The sequence below is a fragment of the Hippoglossus hippoglossus genome, chromosome 16 (assembly GCF_009819705.1).
Source record: "Hippoglossus hippoglossus isolate fHipHip1 chromosome 16, fHipHip1.pri, whole genome shotgun sequence".
NCBI classification, from domain to species: Eukaryota; Metazoa; Chordata; class Actinopteri; order Pleuronectiformes; family Pleuronectidae; genus Hippoglossus; species Hippoglossus hippoglossus.
The window spans coordinates 4,162,482-4,179,882 of record NC_047166.1 but is presented as its reverse complement, the minus strand read 5'-3'; the positions used below and the strand labels follow the sequence as shown (position 1 = coordinate 4,179,882).

At 43.0% G+C, this 17,401-nt stretch overlaps 1 protein-coding gene across 8 annotated transcripts in view; it reads right to left on the bottom strand.

Moving 5' to 3' along the window:
• The window catches only part of syngap1b (synaptic Ras GTPase activating protein 1b), a 120,111-nt gene that overhangs the window by 61,174 nt on the left and 41,536 nt on the right, over positions 1-17,401 (bottom strand). For all 8 annotated transcript variants that reach the window (XM_034610006.1, XM_034610010.1, XM_034610009.1 and 5 more), the window contains exon 3: positions 12,448-12,553. In XM_034610006.1, coding sequence (XP_034465897.1) covers positions 12,448-12,553 — 106 coding nt within the window. The remainder of the gene's footprint in view (positions 1-12,447; positions 12,554-17,401) is intronic.

The window sequence follows — 17,401 nt, the reverse complement described above, 5'->3', positions numbered from 1 at the left end:
TTTGAAGGTGCAGCCAGCAGGATTTAGTGTTTTCTAAAAAAAAATTGGGGAAGAGCAGCTATTACCTGAAGAGGCTTGAAAAGGTGGTTGATCGATACGTTGTGAAAACAAACACTTGCAAAAACACGTGAGGACTTAAAAGCAACAATTAAAATAAATGAAACTCGTCTCTTGTTTGATTTTATTTTGCAAAATGTGTCGGGCTGCATTATAAGGAAGAATAATGGCAAAGCGTTCTGAAAGAATACAAGGCCGTTCAGTTCTATTTCTGCAGACTGCAAACATCTGGTTTGATAAAGAACAATTCATTTGAGAAGTTGATTTACCTGCAAGGAAAATAATAAAATATCTGTGCTGATTTTATCTCTCTCTCGCGTTTTGTTTTTGTCATAAATTATCAACTCCATATTCATCATCACCATAGGGCAAGGTTGGTGATTAATGTCTCATAGTTTATGATCTGTAAAAACTGGTGTAAGAGTTGGAAATAATCAAAGAACAAAAAGAGATAATTATTTAAAAAAAATTAGAGAAAGAAATAAAAAAGACTAAAGACTAAAAACATACCTACATCTTTATTTCTTTTTAAAAACTATTAAGCCTCTTATCATTGTTGTTTTATAATTATCATACGGTGGAGGTGGGGGTGTTTATAGATGTTATTGTATGTGTGACTGTATTTTCTTGTAATGCCAAAAAATTATGTTAAAATGAATAAACAAAGAAAATAAAGTTTTAATGCAATGTGTCTTTTGTCAGATCATGAATATAATCAATCTTACTCTCAGAGACGTGTTATTATGAAATCCAGACGATTATTCTTTCAAACTGAAGAGTGTGAGCTGCACTTTGGAGATCTTGACTTTAAACGACGGCTCAGTGGACTTTCACGTTAATGCACCATTACAGTGACAAATGATAAAAAGGAGAAATCCACTCATCCTGTGAAAAGGGTGGAAATTAATATCCTTCTTCACAATATCTCTCAGTCACTGATGTCTCCATTCATGAGCTTCCTCCTTTGAGCAACACAGTCACTGCCGTCGTCACGCCGATAACCTTGTCCTTTCCGTTTCTCCACCACTATATACCCCACGTCTATTTATACTCTTTTGTCAAGGCGTACGTTTCCATCTCGCTTGCGTCCCTCTCAGGGTTGTTGCACCTTGGTTTTCCTTGTTCTGTTACAGGAAGCTGTTCAGGATGCACGCCTGTGGCTGATGGGTCGCTGTGAGGTGGCAGGAAGCTGAAGGTTATGTGATAGCTGCCCAAAAGTGAAGCCAGAGCGACTTGATCACCCCCTGGTGGCGGGCCGGTGAGATAGTTAAAGATAGTTTCTGTTATCTTAGGTTGTTGTTATCACGCTGATGTTTGCGTTTATTGTTCCAAACGACATTGAAGCAGCGTTAGTATGAGAAATATTTGAATTTCTTGATAGTGGGAGGAAGAGGAGATGAGTCTTCCATCGTTATTCTTACTTACTTACTTACTGGATGATATTTCTATGGGAGGATACTGGTCTGTCTTTACTCAGTTATGTACATTTTCATTGGGCAGCCAACATCCTCCTCTGGATCTCTGATCAGATGACGTCTCTCCACTCTGGGCTCTTAATGAGCAGCATTCAAATAATCAAGTATCACTTCACCCCTGAGCTCCCCCCACCCTTAAGAAAACTTTACGTTTAAAGCTGGACTAATAAAATCCCACTTACCCCTCAGAGCACCTGGATAGAAGGCTGTCTGAACATGGAAGTGGTTGGTAGAGGGCTGGTGGTCTTTAATATAAGATAATACCCAGAGGGTCAACACCCCATCACTGAAACACTTAATGAGAGCAGGAAATTACTATATCAGATGTACGGTACCCAAGGCTCCACCCGAAATATTATACATTTTTGCATTTTGCTTCATTCTATTAATACCCTGATGCTAATGTGGAAATTATGCAGCTGGGGTGAGGTGCAGCGTCATTCAAGAGGCTCTACAACGTTATGTTTCTGTCCCATCACGTTCTTTTCAACGCAGAGCCCTTTGGATCCCTCACTCAGATTAAGATGACACTCACTCTGCCCGTTTAAATACGGGGAGTAAAAAGGTAAAATGTAGGGCACTTCACCCCAGAGCTCCACCTGAAGAGCTGTGAAACGCAGGGTTAGTAATAGACTGGGTGGGCCGGGCATCTGCCGAGCGAGCATGTGTTTGCGATAGCAGAAATCGAACAAAACTAGGAAACTACAGAGTGAGAAAATGACTGGAGGTGATGCTGGCGAGTGTTGCAAGCCGACTGGTTTGAGTCCTGGAGGAGTCGAAACATATTAAATAGCTGCACGAAGCAGTTTACTTCCCAGGAGAACATATGTCGATGTGCCAAGTCTTTTCCGAAAAACCCACCTCGGGGGGAAACTGTGATGAGTTGATGTGGTTTGATGTGGTGTAAGTGCCGGCGTGACCGTCTGTCTGTCCGTGTCGGGTTTGATGCACGTCGACATCAATGTGACTGAAAGTGTCAGGGAGACAGGGAGGTGTATCTGAAGCCCACTGGAAAGTATCATAGGAACGGATGGTGGAAATGAAAATAAGGACGAATCGATTTAGAGGATAATTCTGGTTAATTGCAACTTGGATTTTGGATCTTGTCGTCATTTTTTTTATCCCTTTTGGCAAAATTGCGCTCAGCAAAGTGGTGAAGGAAAATGACAAATCAGTCTAATCTGCCTCATCTGCACTGTGTGGGTGTGATTCACTAAGATTCAAACTGACGGAGCTAAAAACATAAGCACACAGTCCCACACCTGTCATCCAGCTGTGTGATTCAAACATTGTTAAATCCAGATTCACGCCATCTTTTCTCACCTGCCCACGTCAAACAAGCAAAGAGGAACAATACAAAACAAGCCTTTACAGAAAACATCTCCAATGTGACTTCAACTTTTCTGACTTTGGAAGAAAAATCGTGAGTTTATAGAACCCCAGAGATGAGGTTTCACACCCATTTGTAATCTTATTTATGTCGATTTCCCCCAAACACACACTGATATATTATGATTTCTTTTTTTTTCAAATTAGATGGGCTACACGGAGATTTCCATGCACCCCCCCTGGCATCTGAAGAGGTGTCCCCTGAGATACGAGTTCTCCTGGTTGGGAAACGCCGGTGGAGATGATCAGCACTTCATTGATCATCCAGTGTTCAGATCAACGAGCTGCTGTGAAGATAGACGAGTTAACGTCGTGCGATGGAGCTGTCAGAATCTCTCGGCTTCCGAAAACCCACCGGGACACTTTCCTGGAGCATTTATAGAAAACTAATGAATGCATATGACATGTGATGCATTATAATACTCCAACAGATGCATGGATGCTTGACTCTAATGGTGCATCCATCCCGAGCACAGCAAACAAGCTGACGGGACGGCAAAGCATCGGTTTCAATCACTTTAGAAGGAAGTAGCTCTCGGTGAGTGAACCTTTCACTGAAGCTTAAAAATCCTCTCATCGTCATGTGGCAGCGAGAAGCCGTCTCCACGCACGACGCAGCCAACAGGATGCTCTGCCTGTGTGTGTCCGTAAGCCGACCGCCACACCTGAAGCCGCAGCGCCGGAGAGCCGAAGACCCTCGTGTACGCCGAGCCGGTGGCCGGCTGTCACTCAAACCACGCCGGGCTCGCTCCCACTTGCTCTCTCTCCCTCTCTCTCTCTCTCTCTCTCTCTCTGTTTTCCAGCTTTATGCATGTTTTTAATGTATCATAATATAGCCGTCCATTATATCACACCAACCCACGGGGTCCATCATTCAGAAAGACATTTTCCTGTTATATAATCAGCCCATTTACATATCATTTTGCATAACGTCGTTCAGCGAGCCACATTATTCTGCAGGAGGGGAAGTGAAGGAGATGTGATCGTCAGCCAGGTGGCGAGGAATTCAGTCTGAAGTCTTTTATTATCACGTCGTCCAACTTGATATCGATCCATCCGACTGACTGCAGCCACCCACCCAAACACCGGAGGAGGACTGGATCTCTCGTCCACCTGAACAGCGTCTCAACTCGCAGATGTTTGAATGTGCAGCTCCGCTTCCCGCAGTTCTCGCTGAACTGTGTTCGACTCTGAGCTTTGGCCTTTGTTGCCGCGGTGAATAAAAATATTCAGTCATGCTTTCAACAGTGAAGAAATATATCGAGTGAAGTGGTTTTCTTTATCCTCAGCAAACCTGGAAAAAGAGTTTATCCATTGCTTCACTTCCACTTGAACAGCTCTTCTACGGGAGGAATTCGTGTCCAAGTCACTATCTGTGACAGTTTAACAAAGTGCAGCGTTTATTTAGGGCCTCTTCAGACCCTGGGTCACATCTGGGCGACTCCAAGCTAATCTGTTCACATCTGGTTTTAAAAAACATCCTGAATGTGTCTCCTGTGACACATTCAATCAATCAATCAAATTATATTTCTATAGCTCATATTATATTATATAATAGCTCAGATTACAACTTGTCTTTTAGGAATTAAGAATCTGTACAAGGTGCGACATCCTCAACTGTCCCAAAAAACCCTTTTAACAGTGGGGGGGGGGGGGGGGGGGGGCCTCTCCCCAGACAGACAGAGGTAATTGTGTAACAACAAAATAACAATATTTAAAGAACTCATGCTCATAAGTGTCTTTCTCTAACATTAACAGAGAGGTGTGTCAATGTTTAAAGCATTTATGCAAAATAGAAAATATCTTGACTTGTGATCGGAGCTCCCTTCCCACTCAATATGCAAATAAACACGCACGTCATTTCTGTTCCCAGAGACCAAATGATGTTGTTTTTAACCATCCTGATTATAAAGATGTGTCCTCTGTGTTTGTGTGTCGGTGCGAGGCAGAGACAGAGAGAGTGAATTCAGGAGGGGCCGAGTGAAGCAACGCATCGTGTGCAGCTCTAATAAGACGTTACCCATTTGAAAAATCAGACAACTCAACTAACACTAGGCACAAAGAAGCGTATAAATACTTTGGGTTCATTGTGAAACTTGCAGAGGACGTCAGCTGAGTAGGCGGGGCTTCATACGTGGCACAGGACGGAATGTGGCCACACTGAAAGTGGTCTGAGTGATGGGATCTCAAGATGCATCTGTACTTTGAGCTGTTGACTTGTGTGTATAAACCAGGTCTGAACGGGGGGGCTCCAGCCCAGCAGACGTGCAGCATCATGAAGTGCTGCACTCATTTTCTGGAGGCCTCTGTGTCCACGTCCATCAAAAGCAGAAACACAATGAAGCATACACTCTGTATTCAGTCGAAGCTCGGGCAAAGACAGATAGATGATTCAGCAAATCTCCTTTAAAAAACACAAGCCCAGGCTTTGCAGGAGGAGGAAGAGGAGGAGGAGGAAGAGGAGGAGGAAGAGGAGCGGGGTTCACTTTTACCAGGGACTGAATCACAAGGTTTCATCACCCTGCAAGTTTATTTTGACGTGTCTATTGTCATTATAATCTCTAAATGAACTCTACACTGGTCTATATTTTACTGCACAATTTCAAGTTTGAATCCAGCCTTAAATCAAATCAAATTTTACCTTTGTAATATTTCCAGAACCATTAAATAAATCAATCAGGTTTCGCAGTTTGAAATCAGAGTTTAATTTTCAGACAACTAAACCCCAGCAGCTGGATCCCTTCAGGGTGACACGTCTCACTGGTGTTGATGGAAGAGAAGAATTGAGCAGTTTGCTGGATGAGGGTAAAATCTACTGCACATCGAGGTCCCAGATTTAAAGGATAATAACTGCAGCATCACAGTTAAGTCTCGATATTTGCAAGGTTCGCTCATGCATTAATATGAAAACAGAAAAATAATGCAAGTAAAAAAGTGTTTGTGGTTTCATTTCCCATTAGATTCCAATGAAGAAAGGTTCATCAGAGGAGAAAGAAAGAGGTGAGGTGGTAAAAACATGATGGAACATATTTTAAAACTTAATATGCAAGACGGGGAGAACAGCCAAAGACCTGCACAACCTGCAAAGCTGTCATCGTGACGCTTTAAAGAAATACAGGTTGTCCCGAATTATTCTGTCACATCATCAAATTAATCTGCTTCTGCTGTTTTCATCACCATATTTACAAATGGAAAACTGGAGACGGACGGAACAAAGCACAATCCGCACAAAAGTTGAGTCGACTCCAGTGGCCTTAAAAAACTAAAACCTGCAGATAATTAGGTGCCAACTTTTTGCAGTCTATTCATCTTTAATAAAATCCAGAGTCACTTTACTACAGTCCCATAATCTGCTGCAAGTGCATGTCTAGTTTAACTATTCACCACTGGCATTATTAAGGCCTGAGCATCCGAGGCTTTGGCCCCAAATGTTGTATTAAAAACAGGATGAAGGCTCAGAAGCTCAGGTTGGAGAAGACGACTCTTTAGGTGAAGTCACACGATGCAAATCATCATGAATTAGACTGATTCCCAGGCGAACCAGGCTGTCAGTGTCAATGTATAACAGGGAGATGATGTTGTGGCTGATGGATGTTATCCCGAGCACAGAATCCTCTGATTAGACGGTAGGTAGGTGTAACAAACAGCAATTTAATGCTGATTGATGCACATCTGTTGTTGCATTAACTATTGGCCTGTAGCCTGGCGTCCAGGGGTGTTGCTGTTGTCAGCCCACGTGGAATAATGAGCACTGAGGAATATTTAGCCCCTGTGGGATGGAATAGTGCATTAATGGTTTTGCTTCTGTATAATCCAACAGTGGTTAGGATGTTTACACGTAAAAAAAAAACATGATAAATGAGATGTTTGGTTTTTTTTCCATTTAATCATCACATCACAACAAATTTAGAAATTTAATTGTTGGAATATGCTGATTCTATCTGCGCAGGAGAGATGACGGGAGAACAGGGGGAAGAGATGAGAGGAGATGGGGAGCGCGACAGATGAATGAGACCAGAACAACTACAGGAGGGATGAAGAAGAGGAGGGTATCAGACAGAGTTAACAGTTTGTGTCTGTTCAGAACGAGGCTTTATCTCAGAATAGAAGCTGTGAGCTACGAGACAAGAGTCAATTTTCAAAACAGAACAAAGCATTATTTTTGACTGAAAACAACTTTTTGTGGATGATATAACTCGTTTTTCATGATGCAAGCTTTTTACACTCGGTGCAAAACCAAAGTTTTAGATATATTTAAAGCCTGCAGGTCCGGTCAAGTTCCCCTGTGGAGGAAGATTTCACTTAAAAAATGGACAACACTTCCTTCCATTTCAGAAATGAAGCCAAAATACTACTGATACGAACACCGCCATATTGCACATTTGGTGTCTAGTAGCGACTAGTAGCATGCACCCGACCAATTGTGAGTCTTCTCTGTTCAGTTTCACTCCATATTTTCCCCTACATTTAAAAATAAATAAATCTCAGTCCACGTGACTTTTGTTTTCCAACATATCTCTGTCAGACAAGAGCACAGATACCAGAGAAGAACTCTGTGAGCTCATTCTCCTGTCAACTGGTTTATTATAGACATCTTTGTTGTTGTTGTCGGTTCTACATGTACACGTGGATATTCTTTGGAAGGATTATGTAAACATCTCTGTTTTAGTGACTTGTAACTTTGGTCTGTGAGTGGACGAGAGGCTCAAGTCCAAATCCGCACCAGATTGGAATGAGTCACGACGCTTGTCTCGTCTCTAACAAACCCTGTTAAGTCTTGCGCCTCCTTCTCGGATGTGATTTGTCTCCTCTGGCTTTAATTTGCCGCGCCATTGTTTCATCCCCTTCTTTCCGGGGAGGGAACAGGTTCCTGAGTGCAGTGGGACGGTGGCAGGTAGCGAGCGGGGTAAAGGTCGCGCAGGGCGAGAGGAATACAAAGTGCAGGACGGGAGGGGGGGGGGGGGGGGGGGGGGAGGGCGACGGAGGAGCAGTAAGTTTTAAAATAGTGGGATTCATGCTGCTGATAATGATGCTGTATTATTTATATGAGACCTGAAAAAACTGTACGAGCAGACGTTTGAAAAAAAAAAAAGATTATGCATGAAGGTCGCACTTTGCAAAGGGCACTGGAACAATTGCTCAGCTGAGGCCGCTTTATCACAATTGTCTGCCGAGCTGAGGCGGCTAAAAGAATAAGTGAGAAGCACAAGGACAAACGGAGGAGAAGTCGCCGCATGTTTAAACCTCTGTTGCTGAAAAACTATTCAGCCGAAGTTAACAACCAATCAGCTTTGTAGTGCCGCGTGTTTCCCCCCCTCGTCTCCCTGCGGCGAAGTCATTCAGACAATAAGATTTCTCTCAATAACAGAGCAGACGTAGATGAAGTCAATTTACAATTTGAACACAAAACATAAAAGGCCAAATTCATTAATGGGGGATTATTGCATCGCATCTTGTGGAGGTTAATGAGAGAGAGGAGGGAGATGGTGAATGTTTTCTTTTTCTTCGCCTGCTGCGTGTCTAACTACAGCTTCATACAACAAGGCAAAGACGGGTTTACATCTCGCGTTCCTGTGGAAATTAGCTCAAAACTGTCGGTTGGCCGTTTTACCAATTAAGGAATAAGTGAATATTACTGTCTTTTATATGTCTTATAACTGAGCTGTAAAATATTCTGCAGAATATATTTTCTGCAAACAACATTTTGGGATATCTTCACCAAGCACAGAGTTAAATAAAACAATGTCACGGAACTACTGCAGTGTCCCATCTAAACCTGCCTGTTTGGAACGGGCTGTTTGTTTGGTCTGTGCTGATGCTGGTTGCAGCTTTTCTTTCTGAAAACTGTGGAAGTGACCAGCTGCAGGACCCAGTCCACAGAAACCCTGCAGCTGCGTCACCTCTGCTGCACAAAGAGCTGTTCACCTGGTTGTTTAAAGTTAGGTGAAGCTTGACTTGTACTCAGAACCACAAACTGGAGAATCAGTTGTCGTTGCCGGTGTCAAAAGTATAAATACATACGAAAACTATAAAGTCCTTCCTTTTGTACAGTAATAGAATTATTCGTCCGTAGTTTGGGACCAAACGTAAAACAAACAGAGTCAAACATTTTTTTGTCTAGTTAAGAGAAGTAATTTTCCCCTGTCACAATCATTAAATGTTAATTAAGCCCCCTATTTGCATAGAATGCTTACGCTGCACCGTAATTATCCTGCAAAATTAATGTCTTCATTATACGTTAATTACCTCCTCGACTTTAAAATATTTTGCGGAACATTTAAATCGATACACGGTGGCGAAGGAAAGAGGGAAACGCGTCCGCGTCACCTGATTCGTGTGGTGACGGCGACGCAGGAGCCAAAAATCCTCTCAAGGCTTAGTGGGCTCCACTAATCACCGATCAACAGCTGAGCCCGGTATCTTCTCATCTGAGCGTCACCACATCGGGCCTCCAGCTGCGACTGCTGTCAAACGTCTCCATTCATCAATATCAAGTGAAAAATGGAGGCTTCAACCCCGCTGGTGAATAATGAATCAAGGGTGACTTATTCGTGTTTTCACAAATCACAAGTGAAAGGACGGGGGGTGTTTGGCAGCAGCTGCAGTTTAAGGGTTTAAAGGAGCTGGGTGATTACACGAGATCTAGTGGCAGGGACGGGATAAACTATTATATTATAATCGGTTTACAATCAACTAGAACTCAGAATTCATTTTGAATAAGCACACAGAAATCTTTTCATGTTGCGCTGCCACGTTTCTACAATAGCTCAGAACAGACAAACCAAACACGGCTCTGGAGACGTTTCCCTGAAAGAGGGGAGGTGTTCAACTGGTTTCAATCTGTAACCTCACAGGTAGATGTCACTAAATCCTACACGCTGGCCCTTTAAGTCCTTTAACCTTTAAGAATTTCTGCTTGGTTATTCGTCATTTGAGTGCAAAGGGAGCGAGGAGCGCTCAGTCTTCATCTAATCGTTGGAAATATTAGTCTTTTTCCAAAATGTGGCAGATTTTTTAAACATTAAGGGCACTCAACAACTGATTTATTAGATTTATTAAATTATTAATTACACATCAATTGTGCGATCCCGATTTCACTTTACAAACCCAATTTATTTTCTTATGACTCAACAATCTTGGGCGCACACTGAATCCCTCACAGTCAATTAGTATCGTCATTGAACCTCCACCAGCTCCGTGTTATGTGTCAGGGGTTTTTCTAAAATAGGTCACTAGTCTCCCTGCAGACAGAGCCTCTAACCGTGGCCTCACGACAACCTCCATTTGCTTTTTTTGTTGATCTAATAATTACTAATTGCCCCGGGCTCGTTAATCTCTTTTGGCTCTTTGGGCGTGGGCACCGCAGATGGTCCGTAATGGTGTCGGAGCACGAGGGCCTGCAGCGGAGCATATGTGAATGTGTTTTAAAGTGCGCTTACGCATGGGCAATATGAACTGACACCGCCGTGTCAGCACACTGTACATCAAAAACGCGCCACGCCAACTGATGTGTCAGGGCTTGACTGCCGAGAGGTCAGAGAGCCACTCACAAGAAAACTTGGGGAAATCCAGTTGAATCAGCACAACGGTTCGGGGAAGCACAGAGGTGGCAGCGGCGCCGACTCAGAGACGGAGGACGTCGCAAGGGAAGCCCTTAAAATAGCTGAGTGAGACGAAGAGGTGGAGGAAGGAGGAAGAGGGGGAGACTGAGCGGGACATTTGTAGAGGGCCCAGAGGGACTGAGTCAGACAAAACAAACAGAGGGAGGCAGCGAACACAGGGTCAGTTTCACAGAGGCTGAGGAGAGTTTATACCATAGAGCAGCATTAAAGCAGGGGCAGGGAGGAAGATGAGACCTCTAAATCAACTGGGGAAGAAATTAAGAGACAACTTAAAAAAGATTATTAAGGTACCGGTGCGTGAATTTCATTTCAAAGCAAGAAAACAGATAAATCGCTCAACCTGACAAAAATCCAGTGGAGAGAGAACAGCTGCCTGGAGCTCGGATCAGACGTGGATCTCTTATCTCGGCTCAGACGCTCGTAACAAAGAGAGTAATGGCTCAAAGGAAGCAAAGAGTTTTACATCACTGTCATTGCCGTGCGGCTTTATGAGCACGGCAACCTGAAGAAATGATTCTGTCTCTGAAAAGGAAAATTGACAAGAAGAGAATTTGAACTTTAGGGAGATTTTGTTTGTTGTAATTATCCTCAGGTCCCTTTTCATCATTTGAAACTTCAGTAGAAGTGAATACAGGACTCCAGCAGACTGGGTTTGTCATTATTACCTGAAGTGACAAGTTTATTTAGCACAATTCCCTCCTTTTGTTACTATCCCTCGACTGCAGTTTAGCAAGGAAACGGTGCCTGGATGAACATAAAGAGGAAAGTTTTACTTAAAACTTTGGCAGATAACCCACTCAGACTGCGGAAACCTCATATTAGCTGCGTCTGAACTTTTGAAAAACATTTCCCCGGATCTGGGTCAGAACGGAAGGGATCTCTCCTGGGCCAGTGGAAGAGAGACCATTAACTGCCTAACTGGACATGTGGTGATTTGAAAAGAATGGGACTGTGTCCTTTAAAGGAGATATATGATGCTTTTTTCCCAGTTTTCGTTTCCTCTAGTGTGTCATACAGGTCTGCAAAGTTAAAAAGCCCAAAGTCTGCGGTACAGAGCTCCTCTCCTCCACCAAAAGATCTGCTCCTGAAGCTCCTGAGGCTCCTGAAGCTCCTGAAGCTCCTGAAACACCTCGTCAGTAGATCGGCCCATACTTCCTGGTTATCATGATGCCCCGCAAAAACCACCTAGTCGGGCACGCCCACTAAAAAAAACAGGAAAAGCGAGGGCAGAGGTCGACATTTCCCTACATGCACTGGAAGCGGTTGACCAATCACAACAGAGTTAACCAGCTTTAAAGGGAGGGGTACCTTAAAGAGACAGGAGCTAAACCCCAGTGTTTGAGACAGAGGCTGAAAAGAGGAGCAGCAGCATCGGACAGTTTGATAAAAGTTGTGTTTTCTGAACATTAGAACATGAAAAGCTTTTCGAGATTATGAACCTTAACAGAATATGTCACTTTTACGTTATTGGATTTGATTCCACTTTAATTTCTAGAAAAGTGAGATGAACTGCAAATAACAGTAGATTGGATTTTGATTGAAAGAAGGTTCCTGGTTCCAATCCGGATCCAGCCGGAGTCTTTCTGTGTGGAGTTCGCACGTTCTCCCCGTGTCTGTTCTCCTGCTTTCCACAGTCCAAAGACATGCAGAGTAATTGGAGACACTAAAGTGAGTGTAGTTGTGAATGATGTGATATACTGGCGACCTGTCCAGGATGTTCCCCGCCTCTCACCCAATATCAGCTATTGGTTTCCAGCTCCCTCCGTAACCCTCAAGAGGACGAGCAGTAAAGATAATGGAGGGATGGAGGGATGGAGGGATGGAGGGATGGATGTTGATGCAAGTGTTGATTGCAACATGTTTCCAAAACGTTAAAGCCGGATATAAAAGGTCTTTTTGCTCACCCATCTCGGGATGGGGCCGTCCCTCAACAGGAACGCTGACTGTCCGCCGCAGCAGCTTGTTCCTGTGAGACTCTGAGCGCCTCTCGCGCATCAGCAAAGGGTGAACCTGCAAAAACGAGAGCACAAGGTCAGTACACACACACACACACACACACACACACTGCATCCTGTAGAGAAACACACAAATGCAGATGTGAACTCTTTGTCCTTCCCTCTGTTGGATTAGAGGAAGCACTTTGTTCACGTTGTGCTTAATGAATAAAGCTATTGAACCGGTTGAGGAAAACAGCTGGGGTTGAATTAATCTTTTATTATTATTATTAAACAGTTCATTAAAACACCAGCAAAAACAAATCAAGAATAAAATGTTACAAAGGAGAAAGCAGCTACCACAGCAACCAAGTGTTTCAAGGTGTTTAAGCTCGTTGTGGGGACACGTGAACCCACCGCAGTTACATCATATTCCTGAAAGTCTGAACACATCATTCAAACAAAGTGAAAACATGTTTTTTTCTGGGAAGAGGCAAAGCAAGAATTCAAAATCGTTATCATCCTCCACAGCAGTTGTTGCATTTTTTTGATGTAGAAGAACTGAAAGAATCTATATATAGGAAAAAATAAAAACGTCTTTCACAACTCCACCACATTTGGCCCCACAGTCCCCGAATTCATAAAAATGAGGCATGAGGGAGAATAGAGGGGAGAATGTGCTGCTCCAATCAGACGCCCTGGTCCAGAAAACACAGAGTGTACTGTGAAGTACACACCCATCAATCGTTACCTAGTATTTGTTTGCATCACACTTCAATTCCTCCAAGAAATACACAGCAGAGTTTCTATTTAAAAATATCCGTGACGAATACGACATCATCGTGTGAACAGTTTCCACTGAATCCTTGAAAAATCTACAGCTCCACGAAGATTAGTTTGTTAAACAATGGATCGACTGTGATAAGCAGGCGGAGGATTATCACCCGGCTGCAGCGCCGCTCGGCTCTTTGGTGACTGTTTGGCTTTTCTGGGTCATATTTTGGTTTTGCGGCCCTGATTCAGCTTCACTCTCATCAACTCAACTCAATAAAACGACTGCATGCAGCCATGAAACCGTTTGGTTTGGGTTTGGTGACATTAGCTGGGCTTTCTACTTTTCTGCATGTGCCTGTGAACGGGGGAAACCATTAGGCTCAGGTCGGGTTCGGACACGATTGCCTGTCGGGTTTGAGTCGGGCTCGGCTGGTTTTCTCTAACAGACGTGACAGTGAACAAAGTCTCAAGCCAAAGATCCAGATGTTTTTCTCAGGAGATGGTGGAGACAAGAAAACGGAGCTAAAAGGTGGATTCGTCTCGTGAAGAGAAATGTAACTATAGAATCCTTTTGTCATCCATCACTACAGCTCTGCTACACTCTTCCTTTCAGGAGCTTACAATGGAGAGAATTATTGTCATAAACATCTTTTCACATCTTGATTATTATACCTGAGCAAAGTTATGTCTCACACATGTTTGACCTGAAAGGTGTGGAAGCCTCTGTTTTATAATGTGTAGTGACCTTGACGTGTTGTCGGCTTCCTCCTTTATGGTTGAATACTGAGATGTTTCCATTGTACAGGATGTTTTTCTCTCTGCAGGCATGTTCATGGATTCTATGCAGACACATCTGTGTTATAATAAACTGGAAACCAATAAGAAGTTCAGCCATCTTTCATCAAACATCAGTGCACAAGTCACTTTCCAATCGGTGTTAATTAAATGATTTGTTTATTACTGAGATTGTGGTGTTGCTGTACTGGACCAGATTATATTGTAATAAGTCTTTAACTTTAAGATGTACAAAAATTAGAAAGACTTCCTTGGAGTTTTGTACTATTTTGGACTTATTGAATGCTTTTGATTTTGCATTTATTTACGACACTAAAATATTTACTTTGCCCATATTTGGAGTCTTTATTCAGCCCAACGTTGCCTTTTATGACCAGAAAACAATATTTAACTTTGACATATTATATCAACATATTAAAAAATATATGAGACACATCATGTGATTTGTAGACTCCAAAGGGTTTTTAAAAAAAGTAGGATTTATAACTATATCGTATTGCATTGGATTTTACAGGTGTAGCCAGCAAAGTGTAATAAATGTGTTTTGGAATTTGAGTTTGTGTCCCTCTGCAACAAAGTGGGCAGGAGAATGAATTACCGTGAGCACAGTACGGTGGGTGTGGTCCTCTGGGAGAGGACTGCAGGAATCTGTCCTCTACACATCCTCCCTGACACAACCTCAAGAAGAAACGAGCGCAGCCTCGTTTGTTTGTTGTCGTGTTGCGGTGCTTTTTTCATGTGTCCTATCGGGACTATAGCGTCGGACACAAAAGATCTGGTGTGAACACGGCGAGCCGGTGTCACTGGTGCTACTAAATGCAGAGAGCGCTGCAGGACAGTGCAGCCCGGGGGGGGTTTGGGGTAAAGCCAACAACAGTGAAGGACACTGGCAGGTCACACTGAGCCACACGTAGCACGAGGCAGCCGAGTGCCACTCACCCTGAAGGAGCTCTGTTGAGATGAAAGACAGTCAGATGTGTGTGTGTGTGTTTTTTTGTGTGCATGTGCATGTGATGCCTTCATCTTCGAGTGTGTACCAAAAACTACTATTTGGTATGTGTGCATGTGTGTCAAAGCGAGGGCACATTAAAATTTCATGCGGACACTGCTCCACTTCAAGCTACTAATATTCTCCACTACCACGCTACAGCCGTATGGCATCTGGCACATGCACACACACACACACACACACACACACAAACGCACATCTCTGCTGCCATAATCGAGTTAGACCAGTCGAGCAGAAGATGCTTCACATCACAGCATCATGTTTCTACGAGTCTCTTCATCAAACTCAATCAGGGACAAGCATGGTAAACATGTCCTATACATGATTACTCTCTACTTTGCTGCCTGTGCAACCAAAGTGCACAAAACCTACACTGAACTGCGGCTCCATCCCGGGACCGACGCACAGCTCGTTGTGAGGAAATTACAGAACAACGTCGTTGATGGAAAATATATTAAGCAGCATCCATTCTTTATGAGTCCACTGTGAGAATGCACAGAGCATATACAGCGCGTTAATTTACTGAGCTCTCCTCTTGCTGGTGCGATTACTGAAGCAGGAGTTATCGCATCCAATCAAGATTTTCCTCGCTCACTCTGTTAAAGTTGGTCCAGCCTTTTTTAGGGATGGGAGTGAAACATCACAATAGCTTTTTTGTTATCGTCGTAAAATTTGGCTTCAGCTGTTTCCTCTAGCGCCCCCAACAGGTCAAAAATATCCACTGGATCAGCACTTGGGTTCATAAACGGATAAAAAAAACTAGTGAACAGAATTCAATAAATGTTTTTCAAGTACAAATACCTTTTCACAGCAGACATTCTGACATGTCACAGCAGGAGAAGCATGTCATTTAATGCCTTCCTGTTAGTTTGCACATCAGTATAGAGCGTTTACCTCCGGACAACAGGCCCAACAGGCCCCTTGTGACGCCACATTTTAATCCGCTATCTGGATTTTTATGTGGATCTGCAGCAAATCGTACAAACTCATAAATACCAGTCCCATAAAAATGCTGGATTCATTTAATCAAGATCCAGGACTTATTCCCTGGTGAATCAGAGGAAAAAAACCCAATCTATGTTAGAGTAAGAGAAAAAAGAAAATGCTGGACCTGCCTCTTTAACCAGATTTATAAAATCCTATGGGTTCTCTCTTTCTCTTCCGATGTCTCAGCCATCCACCGAGTTTCATAGAAATCCATTCAGTAGTTTTTACATAATACTACTGAAAAACTTAAATAACAACACAACTAACAAATGAGCACATGGCCATGGCAGAAAACCTCCTTAGAAGAAGTCTTGAGATAATATTTCCAGTGCTTTTCCTGCTTTTATCCCTTTAACTGCCACAAAAGGCTGCAGCCACATGTGTGAAGTCACTGGACAGACTTTAGCTCCAAGATGGTTGATGGTTGAATGAGTGAGTCAACAGCTGCAGATTCAAGTCGGTGCTGCAATATGGAAACACTGTGATGTGACAATCATTTTTTATTATCTCTCTACACTGAAAACTGCAGAGAAAAATCTTCAGGATAATCTATTGATGCTCCGTAACTGTTTTGTGTTTGTGCTTTAAATAACCCAACAGGAAGCTGTGTATCTGCTAAACCAACAAATTAAAGATTTACTACGAGATAATAAACTGTTAAAGATTACAATACTGTCATTAAGAAAGGTGCTTACAATATTAAAATACACTGAGATATGTCTACAAATGATAGCTCCCATGGTATAAACAACATAAACAGATATTTATTTATACCAGTGACTTTCTTATACTAGAAATAAAACCCTCTAACTTCAATCTAAATTCTTTCCTTCTTCGTGCATCCTGCCTCCATTTCAATCCAAGTCTTGTCAGAGCACAGAGCTCTCCTTTAATTCCCTGTTTAACTAATGGAATATACTTTAGTGCCGATGAGTAACCATAAACCTGAGTTAACCTCACATTCAACCAACTCGTCGCTGATCGGCAAACGCAAAATAAAGTCACCGCTGCAGCTTTATCGCGTTTCTAAATATGCATAATGAGCAAAGCGGTTTCATAACGTCTGAGCGAGCGCCGCTGCAGCTCGGGCTCCATGCAAAGGAGGAATTGTGAGGAGAGTGCGGAGGAGTATCAAACTCAGGTAATATCTCTGAATGGTTCTGTCGGTTATTGAAGGGGTGGTGGTGATTTTTTCTGCTGGGTTAAAGTGATGCTTCTCTCTCCACCCACATTTCCAGCTGTTGCCATGGAATCCAGAGGAGACAAATGGGCCTCGTCACTTTCATCTACAGGGTGCGAGTTGTGAGAAGGTTATGGAAAACCCGAGGCATATGTTTGTGTCTCGTTAATACAGATCAA